General features: G+C 40.7%; 1 protein-coding gene across 2 annotated transcripts in view; it reads right to left on the bottom strand.

Annotated features, from left to right (window-relative positions):
* Nucleotides 1–14,435, bottom strand: part of ERAL1 (Era like 12S mitochondrial rRNA chaperone 1) — a 609,521-nt gene that overhangs the window by 271,865 nt on the left and 323,221 nt on the right. For both annotated transcript variants that reach the window (XM_044054425.1, XM_044054426.1), the window contains exon 6: nt 7,061–7,122. In XM_044054425.1, the coding sequence (XP_043910360.1) occupies nt 7,061–7,122 (62 nt within the window). The remainder of the gene's footprint in view (nt 1–7,060; nt 7,123–14,435) is intronic.

Below are 14,435 nucleotides of genomic sequence, written 5' to 3'. Positions count from 1 at the left end.
CTATACATGTAATGCCATTTACTTTTCATGATAACATGGACAGAGTAGCCATTATAACAGAAAGCAGTTACTTCCATGTATTACATGACAGCTGTTTTAAATACGTATTTCCAACTTTTATTTACATGTACTCACTGATGTTCTGCATGATGAACTCCCATATAGTTGTTTCTCATCTCCATTTAAACCTGCGTCATGTTTTTTAGAATTTTAATTCAGTGAAAAGACACAAACAAATAACGCAAGACTTTCATAATTCTCCACACCCTTTTAACTTACAAACACCCACACAAAATGCTGTATACTTTCAAAAAATTAAGTTTACCCTTCCAAATAGGAGCAGCTATCCCCAATCAATGAAGACACCTATTATCTATTCTAAAATTAACGTTACCTATGTTAAAGTGCATGTTAGAGCCCATGGTCCTACTTATGTAGATTGCTGCCTTTTCTTATCTAAATTCCCTTTCCAGGTGTGAAAAGTTTGCAGGTAATATTTTTAGCCTTAAGAAAAAAGTGCACCGGCTACCTTTAAATAAACAGGCCAATGTGACATTAAATGTATTTAAGTATTAAAGGCTGCTGGGGAGGCACCTACTTATACCTTTTACTCACTTCCCACAATTTCAAACTTAATTTTTCACTGAAATACTTGCCAGTGTACCTTTAAATGTTAAGTACAATGTGCTGAGAAAATGTATAAAGTACAGAGTTTTCAGAGGTCTGATGATTAAATGCTTGCACCTGCAGATCACGTCTCCAAGTAAAAGAAGCTGGTAATGAAAAAAGCTAGTAAATTTGCAGATTGGTAACAGAATCTTTGCAAATTTCACCCAGAACACATTGTGCAGAATTCTCACGGCTAAAGGAAAACTCCACCTTTTCCTACGGTTTAACTCAACTCTTAGGATGCTTTTCTCCCTACAGTATAGTTCCAGTATTGTGGAGGTACCAGAAACCCACTTGTATTTTATAAAACTTTAATTTCTTTGCACTAGAATCAAAGGAAGAGAAAGACCACCCACTTTTTTTTAAGCTTAACTTTTCACGATTTGCAGAGGAATTTGTCTGCACCTGCATGACATACCTCAGGCTCAGACATACAGAAATTTATAGTCGGGTACTGATGACAATCTTACATGGGTAATTAGTCCTGCCAATGTCAGAAGCACAGTAGCTGCTGTAAAAACTCACTGTTGTACAACTGTTTTCCATTGTCTTTATTGCAGAGAGGAAGATAACGTGCACTGAATTCACAGCTGCTTCCAAAGTAGCCATGGCTTTCATAGCAAAGCAGAATAATTATATCAGTCAATGGTTCAAAGGCAGCTGTCACCTCTTTTGACAAATTTACCTAGGCAGCACCACAGTATTGAAATGCTAAGCTTTAAACTTAAAATGTAAAGCAGTATAAAAACAAACATTTAATGATGACTTAAATGTAGTACCAAAGACGTCTGTGACATTCAGAAAAAAGTCAGAAAATATTTTTCTTGTAAAGTATCAACACATTTACCAAAGCGTGGGGGAAGGCAGCTGTCAATTCACCCTGGACTACAAAAACATACTTTGAACAAAGGCCTGCAATTCAGTTACTTTTTGGTTGCAGCTGTATAACTCCTTAGTATACTGTAAAACAAGCCCTAAGGCGCGCACACACACACACACACACACACACACACACACAAATGAGGGCCATTTAAGAAATAACAGAAGCCGTCCTGCTACAGAAGGCATATAAGATGACAGTGAGTAACACTAATCCCATATGTCAATGGCATGGGAATACACCACTACTTCCTTAAGTCTAGCAAGACTTATATAAAGCAGACTTGAAAAACAGGTTATGAGAAAGGGAGAGGCTTAAATTAAAACAAGATCATTTTGTTATGCCAAACTCCACTGTCAGCCAGTTTGCAGAAAAGAGAGTGAAAAAAAGATTTTTTTTTTTTTACTTCTAAATTTTTTACCACTGAAAAAGTGTTTGCTAATAGGTTCATAGGTAGGTACTAGGCTATCTGCCCGAAGGCATTTATAAGCCTAGACAGAATGCGTTGGCCTTCGCCGCCCCCTTAGATTAGTTCCTTGTGCCTCTGTCCAGCAGAGCCACTGAAGTGATCCCCGGGCTAAACTTTGTTTCCCATCCACTCGTCAAGGCTCATCTTGAAGTGTGTTAGTGAGGAGCTCTGCCTAATGTAGATTGAAATCTTGTTCCAAAGCATGGGAAGTCTCTGGGACATGAATCTATCCCTCTAGCACTTCCTATTTATTGTTGTGGTGAGATTTAGATCCCTAAAGCGTGTGGCTCGAGGGGACATGGTTTTCTTTAGGTGGAGCATGTCCATCAATTCTGGATTGGACATGGCCTTGCATGTCAGGCAGAGATCACCTCTGAGTAGGCGGTATGCAACAGAGTACAGATGGAGTTTCTTCAGTCAAGGTGCATAGGGCATCTGTTTGAGGCCAGTGATCCCCTTGGCGTTATAGGTCACATTAAAGGAAGGAAACATTTTGAAATTATTTATTGTGGTCTCAATTTTTTTATATCACAAAAACCTGGCATTTTAACAGGGGTGTGTAAACGTTTTATATCCACTGTACATCCAATCATACATCTAAGGGACTGATGTTTTCAGTCTTCCATATATTCTCTAATTTCGCAATGTAATTGGTCTACTTGATGATCATCTCCATCTCCCAACATCAATCTCTGTTTCAAATCCAAAATACTTCTGACTCTTCTAGTCAGTTTCTGCACTTTTTTCATATCCCTTAAGCATTTTCCTTTGGAAGAATTGAACATGTGGCAAGTATCTCTATGGCCTTACTTTCAGAAGAATGTGAAGAAGAGTCTCCTTCTGCTTGCTAGCTAAACTTTATTTACTTCCTCCTTCTTGGGTTGCCACCTTTCGTTGTTGCCAAAACTGGACCCAGGCTACACCCTTTGCACACCTTTTTTTTTTCCAATAGCAATGCTTTTTTTCTGGCAATTAACTATGCATTTTTGTTAAAAAGCATAGTAAAGCCACCGATTTAACAAGCTCTGTAGTCCGTTTCTCTTTTTGAAACAGAACGCCAGAGTGACAATTGGTTTGATTTCTGGATATTCTGAAAACAAAACTGATAGGTGACAACACTGTCTCCTTAGCCTGTTCTGTACCCAAAATGACTCCGATCCTCCAGGAAAAATATTCTAAAGGCAGCTGGATACAGAAGCATGAATTTCACACCTGCCCCTTAACAGTCTCTGACTGCAGGGATAAACAAGCTTCTCTTTTGCCTGGTGTACAGTGAAAAATCATTTTCTACAAACACTCTCCTGTCTCCAATTTTCAAATGTTTCCTTTCTGTCAGTTTGGTCAGAAGTAACCCTTTCTCTGGTATGATTACACATTTACTAAAATGGGTCTTGGCCAGGTCTGAAGCATATACTTGATATACCCTCTCAATTAAGAAGTCTACGGATGTCGAGAAAGGTCAAATTTGCTTAAGGAACTGTGTTTGCGATATTCTGACCTTTTCGACATTCTGTTTCAAACATGTGTGCCGATATTTCAGCTAGGAATTTAGTTTGAACGTCGACTATTTGATAGTAAACCATATATGTACATATAAAAGATACGCACACACACACACACACACACACACACATATATATATATATATATATATATATATATATATATAAGATACAGGCACATATATATATATACATACATATATAGGTGTGTATCTAATATCTCTTTCGTTCTCTCTCTGTATATATATATATATATATATATATATATATATATATATATATATATATATATTTATATAGATATATACATATCTAGGTTCATAGGCAGGTACTAGGCTATCTGCCCGAAGGCATTTATAAGCCTAGCCAGAATTGTGTTTGTTTTCGCTGCCTTTGCAGTCCTTGGCAATTTTTCTTTCGAAGCTAGCCTTGGATGATTTTATGAGGGATCATGGTTTCTTGCTGATACTGATTAGGGATGTCTTCCCCTCTTGGGATTTTACTCTTTTCTCTACTAGTTTCCTCCTATTGTATAGCTTGTTTATGGCAGGGGTCCACCAGACTGGTTTCCTTTTCTTGGAGGAGTGAGTCTTGGTTTTGCTTTGGATAGCACGATCCATGCATTCTTGTAGGTGCCCGTAGAGTGCATTAGTAAAGGATTTTGCAGCTTGGGCAGCGTTATCCTTTAGCATAGGGACTTTGAAACTTTCTACCTCGGTCTTAAGCAACGTGAAGTTTGCTTTTGAAAAGTTTTTCACGGTGGTTTCTTTGACAGGGGGGTGGGGGTGGAATGTGGATATCCAGAGCGAATAGTTTATGGTCAGATATAACCAGTGAGGGGTTGACCTCCGGTGTGGAACACCGGTCGCCCATGTTGGTGATGACCAGGTCCAATATGTTTGTCACCTCTGGTGGGGGTGTTGACCTGTTGATCCAGGGCGTTTGAGTTTATAAATTTTAGGAAATGTTGGGCAAGGTAGTTAGTACTTGAGTAGTTCTCCCAGTTAATGTTTGGGTAATTGAAATCACCCAATATCAGGGTGTTTGGTAGGACATTTATGTTTCCCAGTGTTTCCAGAAATGCGGAATGGGGGTCATGGGACATGGTGGGTGATCTGTAGCAAGCTACAATCTGAATTGCAGTTTTGCCTGTTGTTAGTTGCACGTGGATGATCTCTGAATCATCATGCTGTGCCATTAACCTAGAGGTGTGGGTATCCTTGATGAATATGGATACGCCCCTGCCTTTTGTATTTCGGTCTGGGTTTTGTGGCCAAAATGTATGGTAGGAGTTGTAGCCTGGTAGTGCTGGGGTGCTCTCTGGAGCCTTAAACCAGGTTTCTGTTACTGCACCTATATCGAGGAGTGCCTCGAGTGCATGCATTTTGAGGTTTAGACTTCTGGCATTGAGCAGCATTACCTTCAGTTTTTTGTTACTTGTGCTATTTACGACGGTGGGTTTGTCTTTTGAGCCTTGCCTAAAAAAGGTACTATGGGGGTGGCAAGAGCCTTGGCCCGTATTCGAAAGCCTAAGGGTGACAGATGCAAGCTGTCTCTAGCGAAGCAGTGTGGCTTGTCAAGCATGTCATCCCAGGCTGACAGACACTGGATCCCCTTTGAATGACACCAGAAGCTTAGCCAATTGTTGAAATTTATAACTTTCCCTTTATACCATGGTATCATTCTTGGTGAGGGCAGGATGCTACTCAAGGTCAGGGTCATACCGGCCTGGGCTACGTGATCAGAAAGCTGTTGCATGTCTCTTTTCATGTAGGCCAGGGAGGTACGGTTCAGGTCATTCACACCAACATGGACAATGACAGAGTCGTATTTGTACTTGTTCTGGAGTGACTGGAGTGCTTGTGTTATGTGGCAGATCCTGGCACCCGACAGGCAGCTAACAGTAACCTTCTCCTTGTTCAGCCTAGTGAGTGGGATGTCAGTGTGCCTGACTATAGAGTCACCTATTACTAGTGTGTTGGGGTATGTTATTTTGCCTTAAGGGCTGTGATTGCGTGGCTCACTGGTTTTGTGAAGTATGTGTTTCATGGTTTGTGTTGGGGGGGGGGGTGGAGGTTGCCTTGGTGTCTGCTTTGGAGGTCTCTGTTGCTTCTGCAGATTTTTATTTAGAGCCTCTGAGAATGTTTTTGTGTATTTGTGTGTGTTTGTTGCCGGTGCTGGTTTCACAGGTCTATGTAAGACTGGTGGTGTGATGCAAGTATTCCCTTCTCCTACTGAATGTCTGGTCCAGTCTTGGGATGAGAGAGCTTAGCCACCAGTTTAGCTGTATAATTGCATCTCTCGCATGTATTAGTGTTTGGTGGTAGGAGGAGAGGGTTGTCTGTGTACATGAGGCAGTTGTAACATTGCCTCAAAATGCCCAGATTCACCAGTTGGACCGGAGAGTACACCTGAAACTGCCCTTTGGACATGCCTAGACAGGTACAGTGAACTGTTTTACTGATTGGCTGGTAAAGTCGAATAGAGAGCCTTGTCCTTCTCTACAGTATAGGGGAGTCTAGTGCTAAGGTTTATTAGTGTTTGCTATGAGTTTTGAGCAAGTGCCGGGCTGAGAAGTGAATGGTTTGAGTGCTTAAGTTGAAAGTTTGTCTGGTTCCAAGGGAAAAAATTGAAGAGTAGACTTTGTGGAGCCGGGAATAGTTATACCCTAGCTAACCGGAGTTCAAAACCACGCAAATGTGGGTTTTATTGCAGGGAAATTAAAGAGATAGAAATTAGCCCAAAATGGCAAATAAACTACTAATTTCTGGCCAGAAACCACTCCTCCAGGGACAGATAGGCTGCTCAAAGATCCCCTCTCTCACAGGTGAACAGAGAAGCATCCTTCTATCCAAGTAAGGTATGGGCAAACACAGAAACTTGTAACACAGCCCTGAATTCAGCACTAACCTGAAAACTGGACTATACTAGCTTAGAAAGGCGGGAAAACAAGTATTTTTTTTCAGAAAATAAAACAAATACAATCAAAAAACACTTCAGATGCACAGAAATGGCAACCACACTTGAGTGTGTAGCCTACAACAGTTACACAGGTAATTTAAACACAAAAACGACTTTGTTAAAGTGCAAGCAGTAAAATAAGTACAATATGTACCTGAAACAAGCTTTTTAAAATCAAAGAAACTCAAATAATCGGCATTTTAGGCAGAATTAGCTAAAGGCAGCAAGAAAATGCAGATAAAAAAAATTATATATATATATATATATATATATATATATATATATACACATACACACACACACACACACACACACACACACACACACACACACACACACACACACACACACACACACACACACACACACTATCCTATCCTTCATGCTCAATAATGGTTTGAACTCTTCCGCTTTAGTCTCCTACTTAATGTTCTAATTTGAAAGCGAACAGAGCAGCAGGTGATTATTTTATGAAACTTCCTAAAGAAAAAGCATATAAGGGATATAGGGAGTAGAAAGGCAAATAATTATCTGTCACAGTTTAAACTATACAATTTGAAAAGTAAAAGTAACACCTACCAAAATCAGCTCTTTGCATCGACGTCAATGGGTCATTTATTAGGGATCTTTCTAAGTGATGTCTGAAATAGAAACAAATGGGTGAGAAGCAAATTTTACAGTACAGAGGGAAAAAAATCAAGTCATCAGGAGTTTCATCCTCAAAAGCAATGATGGCAATGGGAAGGCAGGAGGGTTTGGAGGATGCACTGAAAAAGGTGGAAAATGAAGTAACACAAAGTTACACAGCAAGAACATTAAATCATTAAATGTCAAATAAATCAGCAAGCCAAATTGGTTAATTTAACATATTTTTAGATTTGAAATAGTAATGTGCAAAAGTGATATCACAACTCTCCTGCCACAGAAGTGCCACTACTGAAAATGTACGGTCTGACATATTATCTGGAAATAACTCAGTACCACAGGCCTGCCAAAGAAATGGCTTTTATTACCCACTTGATGCTGTCACACTAAAACGTTACCATTTTTCATTCTTCCACAAAAGTTCTCCATGGACACATTTACAAGTGCTCAAGGCTTGCCTTAGATAATGACGCTCATTTGCCATAATACAAGGCACACAGAAAAGTTGGAAAAATTCAAAAGCAACACAAACGTTACAGCACAGCTATATTCAATGTCAAACACGTAAAATGCCAGATTGGTTAATGTAACATATGACATTTTTAGAATTGAAAAAGTAAAGTACAGCTGACACAGACATGCCACTATTGCGTGTGTACCATCAGAAGTATTCTCAGGAAGGATGTCTCATTACCACAGTTATGTCAAAGAAATGTCCTCATTACCCACTTGTTGCTGGCACCATGCCTACACTTAAAATGCTAGCATTTTTCATTAATTCATAAAAGTTCTCCAAAGATACATTTACAAGTGTTCAAGGCTTGCCTCAGATATTGCTGCTCCATCGGTCACAATACAAGGCACACAGAGACATGTTCAGTTGTGTTCGAGGACATGCCCTAACACTCCCCTACTGCCTAAATCCCCTTAAGGAAGTGTAGAAGCAGGCAGCAGGGTACTGGAGATGTCTGAACTGTGACCACAGAAACAGGCACCATAGTGTATTGATGCTCAGCCTGGTTTTGTTTTGATCCTAATCATGTCTGAAGAAAAATATATACACAGATAAATTTACTGGCTCTCTCGTGCATTCATCTGGGGATTCTGCAGAGGTGGACAGCATAAAGATAAAGGTACCTCTGTGATAAGATTTTAAAGAGGTGCTTTTTAAAACTAACATTGCTACTCCCTATACAGGTGCATGTAGTGTCTGTCGGGCAGTTTATGCAAGTGGCAAGAATCACAGACCTGGAGATGAACTCTAGTAGTATGAAAAAAGAATGCTTGCTATTACATCAGACTGAAAAAAACTGGCTCAGAGGAATTTCAAAACATAATTTAAATCTCAGAACAGCAGCTGTGGATCTTGGGTACACTGCATTAAACTGAACACTTCATTATCAAATCCAGGAACAATAAACAGATTGCCAAAATACCACAGTGAAAGTGGAAGGCGAAAAGTTTTAACTAAAACACAAATATTTTACATCATAACCTACTTACTCACAAAGAAAAGGCTTCACCCTCGATACCCCTACAAACTAAGTATACCAGTTCTATGCTTGCACCACCTTCTAAGTGAGAGAGAACACTGTTTTATAGTAAAATAAAACATTCCCTTTACTATGAGATGAAACAACTCTGGAAATGGTATAAATCATTTTGTGGAAATAGGGAAGGCTCAACATTCCATAACCAATGTCTGATGGTGGCCAAAGCTACCTCCCCAAAACAATTTAAATGGATTTATTAAGCTGCCTTTTTGTCTTCTGTAGTGCAGCCGATTGTCTTGTGTGCAGTTTCATACTGCACCATGCTAACTCTGTGCTGGGTTTATGATGTATGATTTGAAAGTTAGCATTTACTTAATGCTGTTCACTACTTCTGGACCTTTTCTAATAAATTTTGAAAGTATGGTTGAGTAGGTAAACTTACCTTAACAGATTGTAAAACCAAAAAGTAGAAAGTTCCAAGTCGCCAAGGATGATATAAAAATTCTTTATTCCAACAATAAAAGGTAAGCGCTTTCGTCTACCCATATAGACTTCATCAGACAGATTTTCAGATTTGTCACTGTTGCAGTAAAGTTATATCGGCTTTACCCTACCAATGAAAGGACAACTAGCCAACTTCCAAAACCTTAGGGTACCTTCCACATCCCCAAATCACTGAACAGTTTGGGAAAAACAACCAGTCAGCTTCCAAAAGTTTAGGGTACCTTTTACGCACTCTAGCCACTGAACATCTCAATGAAAGTGGTATGAAGATAGTGATAATGGTGCCAAACTTTCAGAGCTTTCTTGCATCAGAATAAGGAAGGCTAGAGCTCTGACAGATAAGCATGCGCTAGGAGAAAAGAAAATGGAAAAAAAGTCAAAACCCTGGCATAAATTATTATAAATGAAAGGGGGTGTAGGAAGGCTCTTCCTACCGCAACAGTGATCAAGTTGAACACCTACTGTTATAGCAAGTTTAATTACACATCTGTACTATTGTTCATAATTATCTCACTGCTGCAGTAGCCTATTCTAAAAGGGTTGAATACCACAGCTTACAAGGAGAAAGATGGACAAGAGTCCAGGAGTCTTTACAAAATAATCTAAACAGAGCCTGCTCTGGACCTAAAGAAGGAATCTGCTCTGTAGCAGTTGGTAAATGTATGCACAGATGACAAAGTTGCTGCCAACCTTGACTGGAATTGTCTTGTTATGGTGAGAGCATCATAAGACAACCATTTAGAAACAGTCAGACACCAATTTCCTATGAAGGTAAGAAAAAAGGGACAAACAGTTGATTATACTCCATGATGTTTTTTGCCTCATCAATGAAGTATCCAAGTTGTCTGAGTGTGATGAATTCTTACTCCCTTAGTTTTTGGCTATGGATAGAAAGGGTCTATGTTAAATGTTCGAACATCCAAAATGTTGAACATTACATGGTCGAGACCAAATGTTCGACATTTGGATGATCGAACATAAAAAAAAAAAAAGAAAACACAGAAAAAAAACACTAACAGTGTAGGCAGGGGGACAAGCCCCCCTGCACCCCCCACGTGGGTGGGGCTGCTCCCTCCACACCTCCCCAACTTAAATATACCAACTCCGAGACCGCACTTCAATGCAGAAAAGGGAAATTCTCCCTATCTGCACCGTAGGGTACCGTCTATATTCGAGCACTCAAAATTTTGAACGTTTGGTCTCGACCATGTAATGTTCGAAATTTTGAGTGTTCAAAGATTTGACAGGTACTCGATAGAAAACACGTCTCAAAGCAAACTCAAACCACTTTACAAATAAAGGAAGGATTTGTTCTCAAAGTTAACCAATAGTTATGAATGAGACCAGGATGAATCACCATAACAGTTTGTAATGCAGATAATCCTAACAGAATTCAAAGCAATGAGTAAGATAAGAGCTTCATTCAGCATTGTGAGCAGGTTCACAAGGAATTAGTACAAGTTTCTCCAGTACAAAATTCAGATTCCAAGAAGGAACCACCTGTTTCCAGCTGGACAGATATGCAAAATCCCTTTTAAAAACTGATGACTTGAAGGAGGAAAGTGGGGGGGGGGGGGTTCATGAGCAGACAACACCTTCACAAATACTGTAAACCCAGAGGCATCTGAACCTTAAAAAGGCACCAACTAGAAAATATCTTCCACTTAAGTCAAATATGATTTTCTAGTAGCAGGTTTCTTAGCCTCCTTTAATGCTTGCTGTACTTCCTCAGAAAATATGTGCTTAAAAGGTATTAGAATGCCATCATCAGGGCAAGGAGATGTAAAAAATGAAAGCTGGGGAGTATTAAACAACCCCTGTCTTGTGCAAGTCTATACTGAGAGGAATCCTGTGTTAAATGCCCTTGACCAACTTGAGAAGAAGGGAGAACCACTGTTGCCTGGGCCAAAAGGGAGTTAGTAGTATCCTTGAAGAGCCCTTCTGAATCTTCATAAGAATCTTCGTTATCATATTAAAGGGTGAAAAAGCATAAATAAACATCACCATCCATGGGAATGAAAAGGGATCTATCTGTCTTCCAGGCCTTTGTGCAACGAGTCTTGCAGCAGGATTTCTTTTAACTGCCTGTTGTGAATGGAGGCAAACAGATCTACATGACTAGCTCTCCACAACTGGATTGACTCCTGGAAAACCTATGTAGCTTTCAAGCACCACGGGTCTGTCCTGGTCCTGCTCACACAGTCTGCTTTAACATTCTGCTCTGATAGAATGTATGTAGCCTGGTAGGTCAGATTATGCTCAATTGCTAGTTCCCAGGCTATAATGGCTAGTCTGTAAAGGGAGCAGGATTTGGTTTCTCCCCATTTATGTACTACATCACTGAGGTATTATCTATGATTACTAGTTGAGGGCCTACAACCCAAAGATGGTTCAGAGATTTGGCAGCATTTACTAAAAGCAATCATTTCTTTGACATGTTTGTGCTTTAATTTGTACTGTTTGTTCACAGACTTTCAACCCCTTGGATACAGTTCCCCAAGCAAAATCTGAGGCATCTGTGATTACAGACTGAGTCGGGGAGGAAGGAAGCCCTGAGCTGACAGATAACTAATTTAGCCACCAGAGTAACTCCCTGTTTACAGCCCCACCATTGGGATTTGAAAAGCTAGGGATGCTGGTGTTGGGTACAAACTGATTTGATGAACCACTGAACTTCTCATGTGAAGTTTGTCCAAAAGAACCAGGAGAACTGTAGGTGTCATGAAACCTGCAGGGTGTGAAGAGGAGAAAAGTACAGTTGTGTACCTACCATAAATGTAGATGTTCAAGTGTATTCACTGTTGCAGTCATTACACTTGGGTTAGGTGACCCGCAGTTGGCCCGAGTTCCAAAGTCTTGGTCCGTCATCGGTTGCTGTCGCCTCTTCTCTGACGTCAGTGCGCCAGGGGTATAAAAGTTGCAACCGACGCCATTTTCTTCAGTTTTTCTTGCCCCAGATGTCAGGTGCCCCCAGATAGGAAGGCTGAAAAGATAAAAATATGCCAAAAAAAATGCATATATTACTATAAACATTTCCTTCATCTACAAGCAAATACACCACATAGGTTGTATAGAGTTGAGAAGTACAGAATAATCCCAGCAAAGAAAGGGGGATGGTGGGTGGGTAACCTGGACTGCAACAGTGAATACACCCGAACATCTACATTTATGGTAGGTACACAACTGTACTATGTTCATCGTGTTTCACTGTTGCAGTCATTACACTTGGGTAGAATCCCAAAGCTGAGGATGGGTGGCTGGGTCTAAATTGGATTTGCCGAGGCTAACAAGCCCTGCAGAACTGCAGTGGCAAAGCCTGCTCTGGACTTGGAGTAGAGAAGTAAGTGGTAGTGCTTGGTGAAAGTGTGCACTGAGCTCCAGGTTGCAGCTTCTAATATGTCTTTGGTTGGTACTCCTCTGAGGAAAGCTGCTGCTCTGGTAGAATGAAGCCTAATGCCCGTAGGCACAGATTTGCCATGTTGTGCATAACAGAAGAAGATGCAGTGTCCTATCCATTTGGAGATTGTCTGCTTTGTAATAGGCTTTCCTTGTGATCCTGCAGCATATGCTACAAACAGTTGCTCAGTTTTTCTGAAGGCTTTTGTTTTGTCCAAGTAGAATCGTAGCTGCCTGTGTATATCCAAAGCGTGCAGAAGTCTTTCCCCTTTATTCTGGGGATTTGGGTAGAAAGTAGGTAAATGAATGGTTTGGTTTAAGGCCACATTGGATACCACTTTTGGCATGAATGTTGGGTTCGTCCTAAGGGAAACCCTGTCCTGATGAAAAATGAGGAAAGGTTCCACAGCCATCAATGCCTGTAACTCTGAGACTCTTCTTGCTGAAGTTATTGCTAGGAGCAGAGCAGTTTTCCATGACAAAAATTTTAGATAAGCTGTGTTGGCTGGTTCAAATGGAGGTAGCGTTAGTTTTTCTAAAACAAAATTGAGGTCCCAAGTAGGTACTGGTGCTCTCCTAGGGGGGGCTTATATTCTTTGCCCCTCTGTAATACTGTTGTAGTAGAGGATGTGAAAAAATAGGAGGATCTGCATTGTAATGTGCTGAAATGGCAGAGGCATGGATTTTAATGGATGAAAAAGATAGGCCTTTGTCCAACATCTCAGTTAGGTATTGCAAAATCTGAGGTATATTAGGTACAAGTGGTTCGAGCCCTTGTGCCTGGTTCCAAGCACAGAATCTCTTCCATTTTTCTGCATAAGATTCCCTAGTGCTGGGCCTTCTGGCTTCCAAAATAACATCCATAACCGCTTTAGAGAGAGTTGCAGTCTGAGTGGCTACAATATCTGCCATGCTGCCAGGTTTAAGGTTCTGAGTTGACTGTGCAAAATCTGATTGTTTTGTTGTGTCAGAAGATGAGGGATTTGAGGTAGTGGCCAAGGTTGGCCTTTGGACAAATTCTTTAGGAGTGGGTACCAGTGCTGGCGTGGCCAGTCTGGTGCAATCAGGATCATTTTTGGCCTCTCTTGTCTGACCTTTAGAAGCACCTTGGTAAGTAGAGGCATTGGAGGGAAGGCATAGACCGTCAGGCCTTTCCAGCTGAATGATAGAGCATCCACATTCCATGCTTGAGAGTGATAACTCCTTGTGCAAAATTTCTGTATTTGGCAATTGTGAGGGGAGGCAAAAAGATCTATGTCTGGGCGTCCTCATTTTCTTGTTATCATGTTGAACACTTGTGGATTTAGCTTCCATTCGTGAGGATCCATGAGATTTCTGCTTAGCTCGTCTGCCAGTGTATTTTTTGTTCCTGGCAGGAATTGTGCTTGCAGATGTACCTGGTAGGTCAGTGCTGTGTTCCACAAAGTCATGGCTTGTCTGCATAGGGGGTAGGAATGTGTGCCCCCTTGCTTGTTTATGTACCACATAACTGTGGTATTGTCCGTCTTTATTAATAGTTGTCCTGGATGTATTAGGTCCTTGAAGGCTGTCAGGGCATTCTGTACAGCTAGCATCTCTTTTTGATTGATGTGAAGATGCATTTATTCCTTGGTCCACGTGCCCTGAATACATTTTCCTGCCATATGTGCTCCCCAGGCATAATCCGATGCATCCGTTGTTATTGTCTGCCTGGCTGTAGGTAAGGTGAAAGGCTGTCCCTTGTTGTGGTGACAGGCCTGGGACCACCACCGAAACTCCTGTTGTAGGCAGGGAATCAAGGTTATGATTGTCTCTAGGCTGTGACAATGCTGAGTCCAAACACTTTTTAGATACCATTGTAGTTTCCTCATATGCAGTTTTGCATACGGAATTAGTAGAATGCCATGAAACCCAGGGCCTGCAGAATTTTTTTTGCA

The sequence above is a fragment of the Protopterus annectens genome, chromosome 13.part0 (genome assembly GCF_019279795.1).
Source record: "Protopterus annectens isolate FY-2018-M chromosome 13.part0, PAN1.0, whole genome shotgun sequence".
NCBI lineage: Eukaryota > Metazoa > Chordata > Ceratodontiformes > Protopteridae > Protopterus > Protopterus annectens.
Note: the sequence above shows the minus strand (reverse complement) of the source record. Positions and strands in the feature narration are given on the sequence as shown.